Here is a 21941-nt window from a genome sequence, read left to right on the forward strand (position 1 = left end):
TACATTTTCATCAGTGAAAAAATTGGTATATAAGAAAGAGGAGATATATCCCCCCATAACCACCACTGTTCTATGAAGTCCAATGACCAAGAATAATAGTGGCTTTATGTAGAAAAAAGTTGGGTTACTATACTGATAAGAAATATCATTCAACAGGTATAAAGTTACATATATGATAAATAATTTAAACTAGTGTAAAAAAAAAGTTAATTGTTCATGAAAAAAAGAAAAAATAATTGAAAAATTGGTTTTTCTGTTGTTATATATGTACATACAGCTATATTATGAATTTTATGTTTTTTAATTAATAAAAAAATTTTGAATATTGAAACACTTATTAGTCGTGTCTTTATAATATTAATAATAATAATAATAATAATAAAAAGAATATATTTACATAGAGAACCATAGAGAACTTAACAAAAGTTCTTAACCGGCAATTTATAAACATAACCTTCAAATTGCTTCGAATTCACAAATAAAATTATAAACAGAAACTTCAAGAAGGTTTTTTTTTATAAATAAAAAGTATGTGTAAGGCGGAATCCACACTTTGATTTTGATCTAAGCACACTAAAGGCCTTTCTCCAATAGGATCTAAAAGCACGCGTTGCTCTTAGAATCCTATTGGAGAAAGGCCTTTATAGGCCTAGCACAGTTGCATTGTGAATGCAGCCTCATGGTTCTTTAATCATGAACAGTATAGGTTATGTTATGCTTAACGACACAAGTTTCAAGTTTGTTGTTTTTTTCATTTGTCAATTATGATAATTAAATTAAATGATGACATAATTGTACAATAATTTATATCCATTAATTTGAAACAGATAATTTTGTCCCTCAAGCAGTAGTTTACAAATAATGAATTATTAGTTGTTTTCATTTGATTCAAAAATGTCAAACACTTTTGCTGGTAAAAGTTTACTGCAATCAAATGTACTTCAATGCAAAAATCTTCACGAATACTTGAAAGCACAAACGCCCGAAGTGCTTGATAGACTTTACCACAATCCACCAATTTGTCTTGCGGTGTTCCGTGAATTACCTACAATAGCTAGACATTATATTATGAGATTGCTGTTTGTGGAAAGACCAGTTCCTCAGGCAGTTATTACCTCGTGGTGTTCAAAGTTGCACGCCGAAGAACATCTAAAAGTGGCTCATTCGTTAACGGAATTAAATGTTTGGACTGAGGTTTCAATTTCTGGTGGGTTGCCTGGATGGACGTTAAATAAAATATTTCAGACAAATTTGAAAATTGTCTTACTCGGAGGAGGAAAACCATGGACTATGTCGAATCAATTGGATACTGATAGTAAGCCGAGAGATATTGCTTTTCTCGATTCTTATGCTTTAGAAAGATGGGAATGTGTTTTGCATTACATGGTTGGATCACAGCAACAAGAGGGTAAAAATAATTTTTATAAAAAGCACCGAATCCTATATTACTATTTTATAAACACTTTCTTTCTTTAGGCATATCAGCAGACGCTGTTCGTATATTACTTCACGCTAAACTTATGAAATGCGATGAAGAGGATGGAAGTCCTGTAATTACTCAAGGAGGATTTCAGTTTCTACTGTTAGATACTGCTGCTCAGGTGATGTATCGAAAATATCTTGAGAATATTTCTCTCCGCCTTTTAATTATTAACACAATATAAATTTTAGGTGTGGTATTTTATTCTTCAATATCTAGACACAATAGAAAATAGAGGGCTCAACTTGGTTGAATGTTTAACTTTTTTGTTCCAATTAAGTTTCTCTACTCTTGGTAAAGATTACAGTACTAGAGGTATGTCTGAAGGTTTATTAACGTTTCTGCAACATTTAAGAGAATTTGGACTTGTCTATCAACGTAAACGGAAAGCTGGAAGGTGACTATGAATTATTTTTACATTTACTTATTATCCTGCGAAAGAACCAGTAAAAATAGAAATTAATGGAATACATTTTTCAGGTTTTATCCTACTCGTCTCGCACTGAATATAGCAACTGGACAAAATAATCCTTTATCTAGAGATTTAGAAAAGGAACGTTATATTGTGATCGACACCCACTTTGGAGTTTGTGCTTATACGAATTCAAATTTACACGTTGCACTGCTTGGACTGTTCTGCAAGATGATTTGCCGGTATTGTGCAGAATCTTAATGGTTATATTCATCTGGAAATAATTGTCTTTTTTATTGAAATATTGAAATATGATTTCATTTTATTAGGTTTTCCAATCTTGTTGTATCGCTATTAACACGAGATTCAGTTCGGCAAGCTTTAAAAAGTGGAATCACTGCAGCACAAATAATTAAGTAAGATCGTTTCACATAAAATAAAAATAATTCCTTTCTTCTTTTCTTTAGTAATAAATAAATAAATAAATAAATAATTTTTACAGTTATCTTCAGCAACATGCACACAGTCAAATGATAAAGGACGGTCCTCCAACTTTACCTCCTACTGTGGTTGATCAAATAAAACTTTGGGAAAATGAAAGGAATAAATTTATGTTTACTGAGGGTGTTTTGTATTCTCAATTCCATTCCCAAGCTGATTTTGAAGTTTTAAGGGATCACGCTCTATCAACTGGAGTTTTAATTTGGCAAAGTGAAAGGTAAACTTCGATATTTGTGAAATGCCTAATTAAATTTTTATTAATAATACTTAATCATTTAAATATTATATTTATCTGTACAGAAAGCGGACGATGGTTGTTAATAAGTCTGGTCATGATGACGTTAAAAAATTTTGGAAAAGATACATGAAAGGGGCAAGTTGATGAGAAAAATCGAGTTCAATGTACATAAATGTAGTTATGCAATTATTACCTATTTTGTAGATGTGCGGTAGCAAACTACAAAGGTTTTATTTTTTTTATACATTTTTTAATTTATACTTTGCAATTGTAAATAAATTAAAAACCAAATAAATCTTATCGTTGTAATTCATTTTTTGAAAGAAAAGAGAAAAGTCAAGTGTATAAAATTCAGGTTTTATTTAAAAACGTTAAAATAATCAGACCATTGAATTAATTTATTTTAAATTTTGCTCTCAACGCTGAGGAGCTGCCTTTGGTTTTGGCATTTTATTTAGTAAAGCTTGTATTTCTTTCTTTTCGTCATATGTTTTCCATAATTCATAGAGATTAATTATGTAGCGTGCAATTTCTTGAATTTTCTCCATATCAGCATTTAATTCAGCAAACCATGTTTTTAAATCCTTCTGCAGTATAACGCAAGCAATTTGTAAGCAGCCTGTAATTCAAAAAAGAAAGAAATTTCTGTTAATATTCTTAGATTAAATAAATATGTTGAAATTTGTTTTACCAATGGCAATCTGATAAGGTGGGTAGAGAAGACACACGTCGGTTCGTAAACTGTCGTTAATAATTCGCCATGCAAGAGTTAACAATTGTTCATCTGGACCAACATCTTGTATCAAAGTTAATAAAGGGCGATATGGTTGATATACAATCAAACAACAGTCTAAATGCTCCAGCAAATAGAATTCACACTCCAATATATGGTTCGTTCTATATGGAAATTCTTGCGAGTAAGCGTAATTAAATTTGTTTTTTACTAAAAATATAGAGAATCCATTATATACTTTACACATTTTTTTTAACTTATATTAAAAATTAACAATTAGAACTTACCAACAGTTTGACAAGTCGTAATAAGTCTACTATTTGAAATAACACCAAATTCTTCTACTTTTGAAGCCAAAAACACAGATGTAGGAGCCAAAAGTAGTGGATCAATACATTTTAAACTGTTTCTGGCGTAAAATCTTTTAAAATAAACAGTAGCGGTTGCAATAACTTGCTGTCTCAATTTTAGTTGCTCTCCCAAAACTTGAATCACTAGAAGATTTTAATCAAATTAGTATAAATTTGAATCTTTACAAAAATTCGAAACTTGTATACTATTTTTTTTATAATAGATGGTTTAAAATTGTAATATGTAGTCTATGAATAACTAAAGTAAACATGACTTTTGTTATGCAGAAATTGTAATAAAAAGTTTACTTACAATTTGCGAAAAATATGAATAACTTTTGGTATTCCTCTTCCGATAGTATTGAAAGATCATGCTGACGTTCTCGTACCAAGTCTTGTTTATCCAATAACCATTGTTGACTAAAAAAATGAATAATTGTTAAATACTAAATTAAAACATTAAAATATGATTTAAAATAAATATAAAAGTTAGTCTGAAAATATAATTCGTTGAAATTGATAAAAGGTGTAATATCTAATCTTGTAATTCTTTTCATTTAAACTTACTGGTGCGAACTCTGCCAAAAGTTTCCAGCCATTTTTGTCAATTAAAATCATTACTTTTTGATACGTCTTGATTTAGTTTATCATATCACTTTCTATTTTTAATGTTTTAAATGTAAAGTTACTCGTTCTTGTTTGTATTGAATATTTTTAAAAAAAGGTTTGTTGTCTTGATGTGCATACAATGCCGCAGTTTGCCAGCTGACAACAAGTATAAAAGGTGCTTCTACAATAAATGTAATTATGTAACAAGCCCGAAACATAATAGTTTTGCGAACGCCATGAGATAAAAAAGGACAAAAATATGTATTTATCTCATATTGCCTGCTTGCAAAGTTGTGACTGCTCCTTTAGTCATATGTTTGATTACTTTTTGCTTTACGCTTTTTGCTCAAATGTGACTACACCCTTATGTTATGATCAACAAGTTCAACCTTTAACATAGACATAAAAAGAGCCTATTGTGGACATAGCCTTATTCGAACATTGCAGCGCAGCCCTAAGTGTATGAACTGTATGAACTATGGTGAACCATAAAAAAGTAAAATATCTTGATATCAAGAAAGTCTTCTTGTTTGATATGCAAATTACATGTTTCTTAATTTTTTCTAACTGGTAACTATTATTATTATGTCTAATAATAATTTTTAATATTGTTTCAAAACCTTTAATTTAACGTAAAATTTTTAAAATTTTTTATTATGTATTTTTCGTGTCTATTTGAAAACAATACCGCGTAATTGTTACCCTTCGTGGATTACTTATTATAATTTTAAATATTTTTTAATTATAATGAATAAAACTTTTTTTAAAAGAATAGTGTATTGTGATACTATGAATTTTAGAAATAGAGAAAGAAGGATAATATTTGGAGGACATTAGAAAGAAATTGGGAGTGACTCATGGTGGAACAGGCATAAAAAAGAGTTAAAATATATCCAACATTATAATCATGACCATCAGGAAATATGTTCTACAGCGCATTAATTCCAATGACAGAGTTGTCATCAACAATCGAGATGTTTCGGTAAATTTTAATTACATATACAAATAATACATTATAAGATTAATAATTATATGTGTATAAACACGCACGTGTGTATGTCGATGCGTATTGTTTTTTTAGTTTCAATTTCAACAAAGTTCTTTATACAAGGTTTTTTGAACATTTCTAATCATGATAATGAAAAACTAAACTCTTTATTTTATAGTAATAAATATAAAGTAAAATGTTTCTTTAGTATTCTGCAAAATATGATTTATTTTGCTTAAGACAGCAAATGCTTCATGCAATTTAAGAAAAACTGTCTTGCATATATTACATTAGTGTTTATTATCACTCCGTGTTATCTTATCTTGAAAATTTGCCTAGAAATGACCATTGTTTTGGTACATTTTGTAATTAAATAAAAAATCCTTTTAAATAAAATAGCCACATAATTGAAAAATTATTTTCAGTACACTTGTGGTAGAGGAAAGGAAAATCAGATCATTTGTCCCAGTATGTTTGTTTCAAGAAACCACTGTATTTTCATTATTCAATCTGACGGATTGTACATACGGGACTTGAATGTATGTATCTAAATTTGTATTGTCTTATGCAGTTGTATAAGAAAAAATGCGTCAGAGTTTAACTCCTGAATATTTTAATAAATTGTTTTTAAATTAATTTTTAGAGCTCAAACGGTGTTTTTGTTAATGGTGAGAAGAAAGTTGCAAACACATTGTTAAAAATACATGATAAAATTGGAATTGGTGTACCTGAACTGGAGCCAACTGAAAACAGTTATTACGTTTATTCACTATACATCCAAGAAGTAAATCATTTTTTTAAATTTATATTTTCACTAAAAAAAATAGAAAATTTCAATTTTATTCCTTCAAATTTATAGAATATTATTTCAATTTTAATATGTATAAATAATTATATGGATGATTATTGCAAAAACTGTTTTTGTAGGTAGAAAATCTTGAACCTGTTGCTGGTGGTTCTACCAATGGAATCGAAGTAAAAGTGGAACCAGGTGAAAACAATATTAAAAGCGAAATTGTTGAAGATGACAGTAAAAAAAAGCGACCTTCTGAAGATAAAGTTGGAAATCCATCAAAAAAACAAAAAACTTTTGGTAAAACCTTAGTTACAGTAGATTTAATGATGAAAATTCATGACAATTTAAATAAATTGCTGTGAAATGTATAATTGTTGTTTTTTTCAGTTAGTCCAATTAATTACATCCAAAGCCATTGTTGTGCCTATTTTTTTCAAAAATTTTAATACTTTTTAGAAATAATTTTCATTAAATAAATAGCAATTATTTATTCAATTTTCTTTTTATATTTTTAGAACACAATTTGTTAATTTTTCAAGTGATTATAAAAACAGATTTTTAAAATTGATTGATCTTAAAAGGTATTATTTAAGTACTCGAAACTTAATGCCGTATTTGAAAAGTTAATTTCAATCATTAAAACTATAATGGAATTTTATGATTTTTGTAAATGAATTTAACTGCAAATTTAAAGTTTGTATATATTTTTATAAAACTAAATTAACAGTATATGCTTTTTTAGAGGTTAAAATTTAAAAACATTAATATGTATACTTTTGAGAGAAAATCTATTCGAAAGTTGTGATTATTTCTTATTTTATATGAATATTACAAAATAAAGTTCTAATATTTAGAATTTTCAGTGATTAAGTGAGAATAATCTTTAAATGAAATGTGCATAATTCAAAAAAGTAAGTTAATTGTAGTTTTATTAAATTTTGTAGTCTTATTAAATGCAAACGTCATCCTTTTTCTGTACAATTGAAATTAAATATTATGCCTATACAATAAATGTGAAAAATTGTTCCTAGAAAAGTTTTAAAATATGTATAAAATAGTTTACACTGGTTTTAAATGTAATATAATGGATTATACTATAAACATTAAATTTTTTGAATTATTTATTTGAATTATAAAAGTAATTAAAATTTATAAAAATTAACTTTACATTTTATAATAAAATTATTTGTATATTAATAAAATAATAATTAAATTGAATGAATTTAACGTTTCTAAAAAAATTTCTTTTATTTTAGATCCTGTACCAAGCACCAGTTCTGCAAACTTTAATATTGATAAAAGAGATTCGATAAAGTTGGAAGTAGAAGATGAGATTGAAATAGTAAATGTTATTTCACTTTCTGATAAAAAAAATCAATTAACTGTTGAAAGCGCAGGATCATCAGGAGTTGGAAAAGCAATAGACAGAATGCAGGTTGAAAATATTGAAAAGAACGGAAAAGTTGGGAGACAAACAGAAAATGGAAAATGCACAAAGAAGAGCAATATTACGAATATAGAAAAAATAAGTCGTGATAAAGCTTTGGATATAAATTCTTTAAAACAAAACAGTGGAATTAATAATGATCTTAATGCAACAGTAAAAAACAGATTTCAAAATTCTTCCAATCCATGTCAATCAACCAATTGTGATAAACCAGTGTTACCGAGTACATCCAGTGATACAAATGTTACCTCAGTAAAAGTAGAAGCTGATGAAGATATCGTTTGTTTAGAAGATATTGAAAATACTACCACTCCTCAAAATTCGAAAGTTCCATTAAAAGATCCACAACTTCTACAAATGAATAATAATCAGTCTTCTATTTCAAAACTAGTCAAATTAAAGACTGTTAGAAATGAACCAACAACTTGTTATTCGCAGGTTGATATTGTTTCTTTGAGTTCTGATGAAGAGGATGATGATCATTTAATTTTCCCTTGTTCTCAACTTTTCAATGTGTCCAACGATGAGCCTCCGATTAAAAAAGAGGAAATCGAAATGGAGAAAAATGAAATCAAAGAAGATTATGATGATAATGTGATTACACTTTCAGACTCTGACGAAGAAGACAATAATCCTTGGTTTAATAAACTTTATAACAGTCAGGTGTACAGACCTAGTCAAGATTTTCATATTAAAGATGAACCTGATGATGAAATTATAAAAACAAGTGCAGATGAAGAATCAGAAAAGAAAAATCACTACACATCTGAGTCGGAAATTTTACAAAGGAACGAGATTTTTGAAGTTGATGTATGTTTTTTAATTAGTTTTTTAATTCTGCTAAACTTTAACTTTCAATAAAGTAATTTAATCATTTTATTTTGAATTGTTAGTATGAAAATTGATCATTGTTTATTGTAATAAGCTTTTATATTTTTAATAATTTTAGGAGCAGGATGACGATGTATGGGACGAAACAATCCAATCGCAACAGACAGCATCACAAGAGATTAAAAATGAAAGTATTGATAATAAAAAAATCCAACATAGAAAATCTTCGGCCAAACAAGATGTAGGAAAATCACGCGAGAAAGAAATTAGAAAAATAAATGATATTCATAGGGATGAGTTTTCAGACGTTGAAGCTGACATGAATTTAGCACTAGAAATTTCTGGATTTAGTTATAAAAATAGACGAGAAAATGAGATAAGAGACGAAAATTTACAAAAAACAAAAAAGCACAGTTCACATAAAATAAAAAAATATCAGGACATTGAGAAAAGAAAAGATTCAAAAGATGAAAAGTACAAGAAGAGACGAAGGAGTTCCGCTGACGATAGCGAGGGAAATAAAAAATCTATCGATGAACGACAACTTATAAAAACCAGTGTTAAAGAGAAGAAGGAAAAACAGATTAATTTCAAAAATAATCAAGAAAGGCAAAAAACTTTTGATCAAGAGAGTTCGAAACAATCTATAGAAGAAAGGAAAAGACAAACGACTGTAGAAGATCGTAAAAGGAGAAAAACTGGTGAATATTGTGAAAATGGACAAAGTGATCATGAAAGACGTCAAACTATCGATCAAGAGAAAAGAAAAGGGCAAAGTGCTTCAGAAGAACGGAAAGAAAAAAAAAGAGGTTCCGAATTTTTGGAAAATCGAGATAATGACCAAGAAAGACGAAGCACCAGTGATCAAGAAAGTTTGAGACATTCTCTCGATGGAAGAAAAAAGCAAAGTGTTTCGGAAACTGGAAAAGTTAAGACAACTTCTGAATATTTGGATAATCGAGAAAAGAAGAAAAAGAGCTGGGAAGATGAATTGTTGAATATTGAAGAAAAAGTATTAACAATTAAACCAAAACCACCTGCTAGAAAGGCAATAGTCATCGAGCCACTTTACATGGTAAAAAGTGATAAACGAAGAACTAGTGTACCAGTTTTTAAAAATAATAATGACAATAATAATTCCAATGAAACTTCTAATGAGAGAAACGAGGAATCAGAGAATGAAATTTCAAAAATAACACCTCCCAGAAAACGAAGTAGGTCGAGAAGTCGAAAATCGCAAGAAAATTTATTTAAAGAAACAAATCAAGGAATAATACCTAATTATAAAGAAAAACGAAAAGAAAAATTAAAAGAACTTTCAGCAAAGAGATCACTTCGTGAAACAAATTCAAATATGGTTCCATGTAGAAAGTCAAAAGGTATTGCTAAGGTTACTCATAAATCTCGACAAGATTCTCTTCTTTTCGAACAGCAAAAAGCAGCTTCAATAAAACCAGGAATTGCTCACCAAAGAACTAGCAACACATCTCCAATTGCTCATTGCTCGAAATTCATTCCTGAATCCACAACGATCTCAACGAATAAAAGAGAAGAAAAATGTCAAAATAGTGAAATTAAGTTAAATCACAAAGAGCGAGATTACAATTATGAGAAACATGACCGAAAAGAACTGAGTAATAATGTTACTTTAAATGTCCCTCCAATTTCATCAAAATCATCAAGAGAGAAAAAGGAAAATAATGAAAATAGGAAACCTCTCAAAAGTTGTCTTTCGAGATTTGGTTACAAAGAAATTAAAAAGAAAAAGAAAGTACGCTTTAATGACAAAAATTGTATAAAGACATACGAAATAGAGGAATGCAATTCTCTAAATAGAGTTGTTGGAAAGGATGCTCCAATGAATCGAAATAAATCTCAAATTGAACCGCATATTGATGAATATTTGTCACGAATATTTGATTGGAATCCAGCATGGCTCAGTGTATGTATAAAATATTTATTATTAAAGATTATATTAAGATTATGCATTTAGATTAATTATTAATGTATTACATATTTAGGAACAAAAGAAACTTCCAAATGAACCACCTGTCTACAAGGGTGATCATTTACAGAAAATAAAAACTCATTATTCCTCATTCTTGGAATATTCAAATTTCTTTCGACCACTTCTTCTGTTGGAAATGTGGAATACTTTAAGTAAAGAAAGCGAATGCGAGGAAAAGAAAACAAAGTAAGATTAGAAATTCGAAGATTTTATTTTTATTTCATTTAAAAATTTCTCAATTTCTTCTTTCCTTTAATTTCAGATTTAGACAACGATATTGTTCTGTGGTTCAGAATTCGGTAACAAAAAATAAAACGCTTACTGGTGAATTTCAAACCAATTTATTAATAGAAATGCTGGTGAGCAAAGAAGATTTTGATAGGGAACTTTATCCTGGACCCGGACATTTGTTACTATTTGAGTATCCATTCTATGACAAGGCAAAAGATCAAAATGGGAGTTTCTCCAAAAAGTTGCAGTTTCGTTGGATTTTTGCATTTGTTAAAAGTAAAACTCGCACGGAAATAACGGCTAAGACGCGATTCAACAGAAAACTGAGTGAGCATGAATTAAATATAATAATATATAATTAAATGTAATTAAAAACAAAATATTAATATTAATAACTTTTCAGTGGAATTTACACCAAACTCGCAAATACTTATAACTCTATTTGTATTATGCAAGAATGCTATCGAACCAGCGACAGATCATGTTTGTAGAATACGTGGTGCAATGTATCTGAAAGCAAATATGCGAGACATTTTAGCTTTACAAAATCTTCCAAAATCAAGATTAAGATCATTAATTTTGACTCCAAACCTGGAAGATTATAAACTTCCTGAAGCTGAACAGATTCCACTTGTTACAAAGGTACTTTGTTATGATTTTGTTTGCAGGACTCGAACTAGGTCCGTAAATCCAGTAAAAGTCCATAAATTTGCTTCAAGTCCGTAAAAGTCAGTTTTTTTTTTAAAAAAAAAGGCCCGTAATTTCATTGAAAAATCAAGAAAAGTTCGTAAATTGTACTATATAATTTGGAGAATTTGAAATTTTAGATTTTAACGAATATCTCGTCAAGAATTAAATTTTTTTGATAAATAGCAAAATTTTTCACTAAAAATTCAATTATTTTCAAAAATTTAAATAAAGTTCTTTGCAAAATTTCAATTATTTTCAAAAGTTTTACGCAATTCAATGATTTTCAATATTTACTATTTTCATAAAATTTATCACAAAATTTAATTATCGAAAAAAGTTTTTTGATACAATTTTACGAAAACATTCAATTATTTTCATAGCATAATTTCAAATATTTTTAATACAATTTTAAATAAATTCCTCGAAAAATGCAATTATTCTTAAAAATTTTATTAACACTCGACAAAAGAATTCATTTTTAAGAATCATTCAATTATTGAATAAAATAATGAAATTCGTTGCGATAATTAAATTATTTTCATAAATAACTTTTAATTCGTCGCAGAAAATCAATTATTTTCAAAAATTTTAATACAAATTATTGGCAAAATTTCAGTGATTTCCAAAAATTTTCCTCAATTCAATGATTTTTAATATTTACTATTTTAATGTAATTTTCCAAAAGAATTCAATTATATAAAATGAATTTTCATAAAATTCTACTCAAATCTTTAATTATTTTCATAAAATAATCAAAATTTCACAGGAATTCAATTATTTAAAAATTTTTTATAAATTTCTTCGGAATCATTCAATTATTTTCATAAATAATAAAATTTTTACAGAGATTCAATTATTTTCGTAAATAATAAAATTCTTTTTATAAATTCAATTAGTTTCATAAATAATAAAACTCATTGCAGAATTTCAATTATTTTTAATACAATTTTAATCGAATTCCTCGAGAAATGTAATTATTCTTAAAAATTTTATTAAAATTCGTCAAAAGAATTTAATTATTTAAAAATTTATTGATAAAATTCTTTATGAGAATTCAATTTTAAGAAACATGTAATTATTCAATAAATTGCTTTTTTTTGTATTTAAATAATTGAATTCTAGTAGAATTTTCTAAAATTTCAGTTAAAATCTTAGATTATAATTGAATATTAAAAACATTAGAGCGTGAATTTTTAGAAATAATTGAATTTTGAAAAGGTTTCAAATTAAAATCTTTGAAAATCTGAATTTTTCACATTTTTAACTAACAATTCTGTGGAGTTAATTTTTTGGAAAAAGTTAAATTTCGAGTTTTTTTAAAAATTATTTGAAGTTTTATTTTCTAATATATATTTAATTAAAGAATTTAAAAATAATTGGAATTTTGTGAAATTGAATTGTAAACAAATGAATTTCAAAATATTCAAAGAACTTTTCAAAAATGATTAAAAATAATCGATTTAAAGAAGAATTTCAGATAAAAATACAAAAAAAAATTTAATTTTGGAAAAGTTACAAATTATTGCAGAAATTTAATTATTTGCAAGAGTAATAATATTCTTCGCAAAAATTAAATATTGTTCAAAAATAATAAAATTCTTCTTAGGGATTCAATTATTTTCTCAAATAATAAAACTCATCGCAGAATTTCAAATATTTTCATTACAATATTTTAATCAAATTTCTCGAAATATGTAATTAAATTTTATTAAAATTCGTCGAAAGAATTCAATTATTTAAAAATTTGTTGATAAAATTCTTTATGGGAATTGAATTTTAAGAAACATTCAATTATTCAATAAATTATTTATTTGCATTTTATTTATATTTAAATAATTTAATTCTAGTAGAATTTTCTAATAAAAATTTATTTAAAAATGAATTTTAGATAATAATTGAATATTAAAATTAGTATAGCGTGAATTTTTAGAAATAATTGTATTTTGAAATTAATTTTTTTGAAAAAGTTTAATTGCGAATTTTTTTAGGAAATAATTTAAAGTTTTTATTTTTTGATATATATTTAATTGAAGAATTTACGAATAATTAAAATTTCGTAAAATTGAATATTTTAATCAAATGGATTTGAAAATTGTCAAAGAACTTTTTCGAAAATTATTAAAAATAATCGATTTAAAGAAAAATTTCAGTTAAAAAACCTTGAAAATAATAATTGAATTGATAATGATTTTATCACTCGGTCATCTTTAATTATCATAAAACATAAAGAAATGTTCTTTTATTTGACTCGGACTGATTACATTTTTGTCAGTAATTCTAATTATTGTTCCCTAATTTTTTATTTTTGGTCCGTAAAGTCCGTATTTTTAAATACTTTAACTGGTTCGAGCCCTGTGATTGATATCTGTTTAAAGTAAAAAAAAAAAAGAATTTTACATTTCAATAATTTTATTGAATTTTTTAGGACGATTTAAACGAAAGACAAATTGAAGCCGTAATGAGAGTATCGAAAGCAGCCTTGACTGAAAAGCCACAAATTTCTCTTATTCACGGTCCTCCAGGAACGGGCAAGTCCAAAGTTATCGTCAATACAGTTATACAGATTTTATCAGAAAATCCAAAAACACAAATATTGGTCTGCGCACCATCAAATGCAGCTGTGGATGAATTGGCGCTTCGACTTTTGCAGATCAGAACAAATCTTGAATGTAAGTTATAATAATAATTACATTTTTTAAAACTTTATCCTCCCCATTAATCATTGTTAATTTTCCCTTTTAGTCAAAAGTATAAAAATGGTGCGTGTTGGTCGTCCAGAAGCCATGAATGTAAAAGTGAGGAATATTTCTTTGACAGAATTAGGTAGAAAGCAGGTTGAAAAAGATTTTCTTTTAAATAAAAATGATCAGAAGACAATAAAGGAAAATAATGCAGAGGTAAATTTTGTTTAAATGCGAATAAAGAAATTTTATTTGAAACTTGTCTAAAATATTTTGTTACAGAAGCAGAAATTGGATGCACTGTTAGAGTTAGTTGAGAATAGAATAGAAGATATAAAGAGAAATGGTGTTAAAGGTGATCTCAATCAATTGTACAGACAACGTCAAAGTTTACAAAACAGCATTAAAACTCTCAGAACAAAAATTGAACAACGTGTGGATTTTAAAAGTCTTTCCTTAGCTGAAAAAAATAAAATAAATCGCGAAACGGAAGAATTGGTTTTATCGAAAGCTACAGTGATTGCATGCACCTTGTCCTCTTGTTACTCTGGAATGATGGAGAAAATATTTGGGTAAGAATTCAAATTTTATTTTAATTAACTTTAGAAATAATTTTTATTTAATAAATTGACATTAATTATTTATTTAGTGGAAAGGAGAAATTAAAAATTCCAATTTGTATCGTTGATGAAGCAACGCAGTGCTGTGAACCTGAAAACTTAATTCCTCTAATGTTGGGAGTAAATAAATTGATCTTGGTAGGAGACACGAATCAGCTTCCAGCAACTGTAATTTCAAAAGTAAGTCTTTAATTTAATTGTTTTTGCTTTTGGAAATCTTTATTTAATAATCGTTTAAAATTGCATTTTAGAAAGCCAAAGAACATGGATTGGATCAGTCTTTATTTGCCAGGTTACAAAAAGCATTTGCAAACGAAAATGACAATCCAGTGATAATGTTAAACACACAATACAGAATGGATTTCCCCATACTATCTTGGCCCAATTCGTATTTTTATCAAGGAAAATTAATAGACAAGGCTACAGTAAAAGTCGTGCCATATAGTTCGTATAGGGTTTTGAATTTAAATTCATTTGAAGATGAAACTAAATTCTCGAATACAGGTGAAGCCGAATTTGTATCAAAAATTATTTTCATTATGATAACATCCATAGATGTGTCTTCATTTAAAGAGACTTTGCAAATTGGTGTGATTACACCTTATCAAAATCAGAGAAATGTTGTTTTGTCGAAAATAGAAACTCGGTGAGTAAAATAATTTTAAATGACAAATAGTCCTCTATTATTATTTATTATATCGATTCATTTAAAATTTCATTTTTTAATTTTTTAATTACTTCAGTTTGAAACCCGTCTCAACGAATAGAAGAAGTAAATTTATAATTGACGTTAATACGGTCGACAGTTTTCAAGGTCAGGAAAAAGATGTAATTGTAATGTCATGTGTTAGAAGTAATGGCATTGGTTTTATGTCTGATAAACAAAGACTGTGTGTTGCTTTAACGAGAGCGAAATCAAGTCTTATATTATGTGGCAACTTCAAAACTTTTCAGGTATTGAATTTTTACTTGAGGTATTAAATTTACTTTTGATAGTGTTGATTTTATTCAATTCTTAAAAAAAAATTAAAATGAATTTAATTCTTTTTCATAGAAAGATGAAATGTGGAATCAACTGCTTACTGACGCCAGGAGAAGAGGTATTTTAATGGATGTGAATGTCAATGCTTCCATGAATGAAATTAAAAATCATGTCTTAAGATAAAATTATTACATGAATTTGTCTATAAGTATTATAAATATAGAATTTATTAAATTTAATCTCAATTTGTGAGCATTCATTAAAAAGATGTTATTTCGTGATTAAAAGTGTTTTTTTTTTATTTGAAAAGTTTGTAATTTTTGATAAAATTGTATTAGAAGGGATAAGTTAATTTAAGTTTTCAACTTTATAAACAAAGTCTGTAAATATTAAAAATATAATTTTTCTATAATAATTTGTTATTTATATTTTATTATTAAGACATTTGCGTTTTATTTATATTTTCATTTAATCATAATTCTTTTCATAAATTAAATTGTTATTAAATTATAAACTAGATAATCATCTTTTCATTGTTAATATTTAATCAATCAACAGTTTCATTAAGAGGAATTTTAAAAAAATTATTTATTTGTAAATTTCAGAAGACTAGTAATTAAATATTATTTAATATTTAACATTTATAATAAATAAGTAGCATTTATAAACAAATTTTTTTATTTTATTCAAGTACCTTTCACACGTCAATCAGATTTCATTTTTTGAAAATGCTTTTCTTACAGGTAAGTAAATATAAAATAAAATTATCATGTTTATTTCATTTTGTGTAGAAAATTATTTTATTAATAAAAGTTAGTTTATTTAAATAATAGTAAAAGATTTTCATAATATTAAAATATTTGATGTTATTAAATAATAAATAAAATTAAACAATGAATAATATATAACATAGTGTATCATTCATTGTATATTTATTTTGTTTCTATTATGTAAAATAATATTATTATAGATTTAATAAATCATGACGCATGGAAATTTCCAGTTGTTGTATTTCAAATAAATTGATTTAATTTATGTTATAGAAACAGTAAGGAATCTCTGAATATAAATTTCTTCGACATCATGGAATTAACTTACTCAAACATTTCGACGTTTATCTTTAAAGCTTCCTTTATCTTTAAAGTTATAAAAGAAAGACATTTACGATTAAAGAGAAATTTAATAATTCAGCAACAAATATTGTAAATATTTGGAAAACCTTTTTTCTAATGAAATAGGTACATTTTTTGTTGTTGAAAGTTTTGACTGTGTAGATATTTATTAATATTTATTTTAAAATAATTATATTTTACTTATATAGTAAAAAGATGTTGAAAACATTTTAATTCTTCTGATCATATAATTTATAATATTTTTAATAAGAATTAAATTAAAAAGTTTTTAATATCTTTTCACTAATTATGAATCAAGTGATCAACACTTTTAACATCTTTTATTAAATTTTATTTATATAGTTAAATATAATATTTAGTTAAATATATTTGATTAACATATAAGATTATATTATTATTTTAAGAAACACTCTCTTATTTATTTATTTTGTATTGATAAAATGTAAAAATAAAGAATTAGTAAATGAATTTGAAATTAAATATTTCATTATGTAGATTCATAATATTTTGCCTACGATGGTCTGCTTAACTTATTAAAGTAGAAAGTACGATTACAATTCGGAAAAGGGCGAAAATGTACGAATTACAGATAGATGATAAGTATTAATTAATAAATTTAGTTGGCGCGTTTCGCTCTTATAAACGGAACCATGGATATTGAAGAATCTCCGGAAGGCCGCGTTTCTTATAGAGAACAAACTCGGTAAGTTTTTCTTCTCGCTTTTATAATTAATTGGTTTTATTATTATTAATCTACATATTAAACTATTAATTAGTAAGTTACTTAATAATTTATTTTCCAAAGTTATTACATAATATTGAAATTAAGCTCCATTTATTCTCATGGAATTTCAATATAACATTGTTTGTATTTCTTGTCGATATATAGTATTTTGATATTTATTCTTTCTTTTCAAAACAAATTAACAGTAAATTATTGATTACTTGAAGTATTTTTTTAAACACCTAAAATTTATATTATAGAGAACAAATAAAATTTTTTAACAATTAGGTTTTTATTTATTTATACATAAATAAAATATTTCAATTAAAAAAAGATTAATGTTTTTATAGAAATCGAAGACATTCTACTCAACGATTGGTATTAATAACAATTGTATGTTCAATATTACTATCACTGATATTTACAATTAGTTATTTCAGTGCAACAAATGACACAAAAAGTGGTAAGTTAGTAAAAATAAGTAAGTTGAAAACTTTTGCATAAGTATAAATTAATTTACTAACTATAACATCTACTAATTATAAATACTAATTATAATTCAGTATTAGATACTAAAACATTTTTGAATTAAATGCAAATTTAAATAATTTTTTTGTGTTATAGATATTTAAATTTTTTTTAATCATTTACTTCTTTTTGACAAATTAAGTTAAGATAATTATTTTTTTTAATTACAGCAGACGTGTGCCTCACACCAGAATGTATACAGGAAGGTTGTATTTTGTAATTACTGTATACTCTTATTTAATAATAATAATAATAATAATAATAATTTTATATTCCAGCGGCCACGACTCTAGAATTTATAGACACTGACGTAAATCCCTGTGATGACTTTTATAAATTTTCATGTGGAAATTACTTGAAAACTAAACGAATCCCTGACAATGAAATGATTGTTAGTGTTTTAGGTGACATTGATGATAAATATCGAGAACAATTAAGGGCTATAATTGACTATAATATTTTTCCATCTAATGTGTCACCTTTTTCGATTCTTCACACTTTTTATGAAAATTGCATGGATAAAAGTAAGATTTTGTTAAGATTTATTTAGAAATTTATTAAGAAACTGCTTCTATAAGAAAATTGAAAAAAATATGTAAAATTAAATATTGCAATTCGTAATTATTTTTACATACAACATTATTAATTGGAGTTAATAAATTATTATTTTTTTCAGACGGAATTGAAAAAATAGGCTTGCGGACAATTTCAAAAATTTTCAAAGATCTTGGAGGATGGCCCGTTGTGGAAGGAGACTCGTGGTCAAGTAACAATAGTTGGGTCGATACAATAGGTTCATTTATAAAAAGAGGATTTTCGACAGAATATCTTTTTCAATTTGGCAATGGTGTCAACTTTACAAACACTAATCAACATTTATACTATGTATGTAGTTACCCATAAATTTAGCCCATTTAGTGAAAACTAAAAATTGATTTAATGAAAATTGAATAAAATCTGTCAATTTACAGATTGATCATCCAAAATTAGGACTCTCTACTCCATTTCTAATAAGAGAATTTAATGACACGTTTGTTAGAGCTTATTATAAATATATGATTGATGTTGCTGTTCTATTAGGTGCCAATAAAACTAGAGCTCAGAAAGAAATGAGGGATTTGATGGAATTTCATATAGAACTTGCAAAAGTAGGTATAATATTATTAATATTATTAATTAATAATGAAATTTAAAATTATTTATTGATCAATTTTTCTCATGCAATTCTTAGAGTTTCAAGTCACCTGAAGATCAACGAAACATCTCTCTTTACAACAATCCAATGACAATGAGTGAAATTGAAGAAAAGTATGGAAATATTCCCTGGAACGATTATTTCCTTAAAGTTTTTCAAAATGCAATTTCGCTGAAGAAAGACGATGTCCTCTTGGTCTACGATCCCCCATACTTGTCAAAATTGAACAACATACTACAGAAGACAGATGAAAGAACTCTAATTAATTTCATTTTCTGGAGGTCAATCGAGTCAGTCGTGAAATATCTGCCTGGTGTGGTTCGAGAGGCGGAATTAAATTTTAAAATCGTCAGAGAAGGAATACTTGAAACAAGTCCCAGATGGAAAGAGTGCATCGACAATTCAATAGAATTAATAGATCCCATTGTTACTTTTGTATACTACCAGACATATTTCAATCAAACTATTCTCAACCAAACTATTGCACAGTCTACCAAAACTTTGGTTCATCAAATTCATCAAGAATTTCTCAATATGCTCGAAAAGGTAATAGTTTATTATTTTCTTACAAAACAAAAGATATATTGATAAATATTTTTATTATTAAATATAGCTCGACTGGATGGATGAGAAGACAAAGGAAAAAGCCCTGGAGAAAGCAAGAGCAATGAACATGCAAATTGCTGATGAAAATAAAGTTCAAAGTTTGGAGCGCTTGAAAATTAAATACAAGAGTTTAAAATTAAAGTCCGATGGGGACTATCTTCAATCGTATTTATCTATTCCAAAAGCGGAGCAGGAAATGTCCAATGTCAATAATTCAGAAAATGAACATCAGAAACTGAAATTTCTGACTGTGGAAGGACCTGCACTACTCAATCCCACATACAGCCTCTTTCAAAATCAAATATGTAAGATTAACACATTCATGATTTGATACTGTTTATAAAAGAGTTTTAAAATTTTGAGTTGAAAAAATTAAATTGTAAAAATTAAGTAAGTATTAAATTGTACTTTGATCATTTACAGACATTCCAGCTGGTATTCTTCAAGATCCTTTCATGAACGACAAGCGACCTCAGTATATAAACTATGCGAATCTTGGTTTTGTAGTTGGGCACGAAATTACCCATGGTTTTGGAGATCAAGGCCATGAGTTTGATAAAAGTGGTCATTTTTACGATTGGTGGGATAAAACCACCAAGCAGCAGTTTATAGAAAAAACAAAATGTCTTGTTTATCAATATGGAAATTTTAGTAAGGATGAAATCGGAGAAAAGGTATGTTAGAATATGAATTTGTTGATAAAATTCTTTATAAAAATTCAATTTTAAGAAACATTCAATTGTTGAATAATTTAATTCTCGTAGAATTTTCTATTAAATATTGATTTAAAAATGAATTTCAAATTAAAATTTTTGCGTAAATTTGAACGTTTCATACTTTTAATTAAGAATTCTATATAATTAATTTTTCTCAATATGTTTAATGGAATTTTTTTTAATTATTTGAAGCTTTTAATTTCTAATATTTTTAATTAAAGAATGTCAGAATAATCAAAATTTCGTAAAATTAAATTGTAAACAAAAGAATTTGAAAATTCACAAAGAACTTTTTCAAAAATTATTTTTAAAAAATTGAAGAATTTTAGTTGAAAATTCTAGAAATGAATAATCATAATAATGAAAATAATTTTTGAAGAACAAAGTAGCAAGTTTTAATTATTATAAAACATGAAGAAAGCGATTTTCTTCATGTTTTATAATAATATTCTGTTATTGAATTTCAAATGTTTGAATATCTTAATTTCTATAAAAAAAATAATGATTAAATATTTAATTTAAAAATGAAGTTATTGTTGTTTTTGAATAATTTCTTTTTAAAAACTTGGAAAAATATAAATATTAAGTTTGACCTTTGAATATTATTAATTTATTAATTTATAATTTGAATTTAAATTTTCAGTTAAATGGAATTGTGTCTCTCGGTGAGAATATGGCGGATAATGGTGGAATAAAAGTGTCGCACATAGCATATAAAAAATGGATTAAAGAAAATGGCCCTGAGAAAAAATTACCAGGACTTGATTATACTCCATGGCAATTATTTTGGATCAAATTAGCTCAAATGTGGTGCACTAAATACAGACCACAAGTTTTAAAAGAACTTATTGTCAATGATCAACACAGTCCAGAAGAATTTAGAATCAGGGGTTCACTTTCTAATAGCCCTGAATTCTCAAAGGACTTCCAATGTCCAATTGGTTCCAAAATGAATCCTATAAAAAAGTGCTCCGTCTGGTAAATTAAAAATTTTTTTTCAAACATGAGAAACAAAATAGAATATTCTTCTATTAATTGTGTTTTATAAACTAAAAAAAAATTGTACATAATTATTTATAAAAATGAAGGAAGAACTTTTCCTTATTTTTACACGTAATATTTTTTATTTATGCAACTACAAATTAAATTATTTCTCAATTTTTATTTATGAAACTGTATAAATTGGAACAGAAACAGACTTAAAATGTATTTCTTCAATAAGTTAATCTAGTAAATATAATTGTTATTATTTTATACATGATTATTTTATACATTTTAAATATTGTAAAATTTGTCTCTGCGTAGCGAATAAAATATTATAAATATTTTTAATTTCTTTTATTTTTGTTGTGGATAAAGATCATTATTTATATATTTGAAAAATGATTTCCGCAATGTCTCAATATATGTTGTTACAAGTAAAAATCTTTTGCTAAAGAAAA

At 26.2% G+C, this 21941-nt stretch overlaps 4 protein-coding genes across 4 annotated transcripts; 3 read left to right on the forward strand and 1 right to left on the reverse strand.

Moving 5' to 3' along the window:
* The first annotated feature begins 686 nt into the window (after positions 1 to 686).
* Positions 687 to 2927, forward strand: LOC122512166 (general transcription factor IIH subunit 4). Its single transcript, XM_043627871.1, has 7 exons — positions 687 to 1408; positions 1477 to 1601; positions 1672 to 1877; positions 1961 to 2134; positions 2222 to 2308; positions 2395 to 2610; positions 2694 to 2927. The coding sequence occupies exons 1-7, from the start codon at positions 895 to 897 to the stop codon at positions 2773 to 2775; spliced, it is 1404 nt and encodes a 467-aa protein (XP_043483806.1). The 5' UTR covers positions 687 to 894; the 3' UTR covers positions 2776 to 2927.
* Positions 2928 to 2967: 40 nt separating this feature from the next.
* On the reverse strand, positions 2968 to 4529 carry LOC122512167 (cyclin-C). The gene is made up of 5 exons (XM_043627872.1): positions 4282 to 4529; positions 4028 to 4134; positions 3652 to 3858; positions 3323 to 3574; positions 2968 to 3250 (listed from the first exon to the last, which is right to left on the reverse strand). The coding sequence occupies exons 1-5, from the start codon at positions 4311 to 4313 to the stop codon at positions 3048 to 3050; spliced, it is 801 nt and encodes a 266-aa protein (XP_043483807.1). The 5' UTR covers positions 4314 to 4529; the 3' UTR covers positions 2968 to 3047.
* A 203-nt stretch (positions 4530 to 4732) lies between these two features.
* Positions 4733 to 16012, forward strand: LOC122512165 (probable helicase senataxin). The gene is made up of 17 exons (XM_043627870.1): positions 4733 to 4893; positions 5124 to 5305; positions 5737 to 5850; positions 5955 to 6095; positions 6239 to 6404; positions 7364 to 8364; positions 8504 to 10327; positions 10407 to 10579; positions 10656 to 10951; positions 11028 to 11266; positions 13740 to 13983; positions 14057 to 14211; positions 14278 to 14567; positions 14645 to 14795; positions 14867 to 15261; positions 15359 to 15569; positions 15670 to 16012. The coding sequence occupies exons 2-17, from the start codon at positions 5231 to 5233 to the stop codon at positions 15778 to 15780; spliced, it is 5586 nt and encodes a 1861-aa protein (XP_043483805.1). The 5' UTR covers positions 4733 to 4893; positions 5124 to 5230; the 3' UTR covers positions 15781 to 16012.
* Positions 16013 to 17293: 1281 nt separating this feature from the next.
* On the forward strand, positions 17294 to 21824 carry LOC122512169 (neprilysin-2-like). The gene is made up of 10 exons (XM_043627873.1): positions 17294 to 17433; positions 17805 to 17917; positions 18153 to 18188; positions 18261 to 18506; positions 18659 to 18867; positions 18954 to 19130; positions 19214 to 19723; positions 19791 to 20088; positions 20207 to 20457; positions 21143 to 21824. The coding sequence occupies exons 1-10, from the start codon at positions 17381 to 17383 to the stop codon at positions 21479 to 21481; spliced, it is 2232 nt and encodes a 743-aa protein (XP_043483808.1). The 5' UTR covers positions 17294 to 17380; the 3' UTR covers positions 21482 to 21824.
* Positions 21825 to 21941: the final 117 nt, after the last annotated feature.

This window comes from Leptopilina heterotoma, unplaced genomic scaffold (assembly GCF_015476425.1).
Source record: "Leptopilina heterotoma isolate Lh14 unplaced genomic scaffold, ASM1547642v1 Lhet_95, whole genome shotgun sequence".
Classification (NCBI taxonomy): Eukaryota; Metazoa; Arthropoda; class Insecta; order Hymenoptera; family Figitidae; genus Leptopilina; species Leptopilina heterotoma.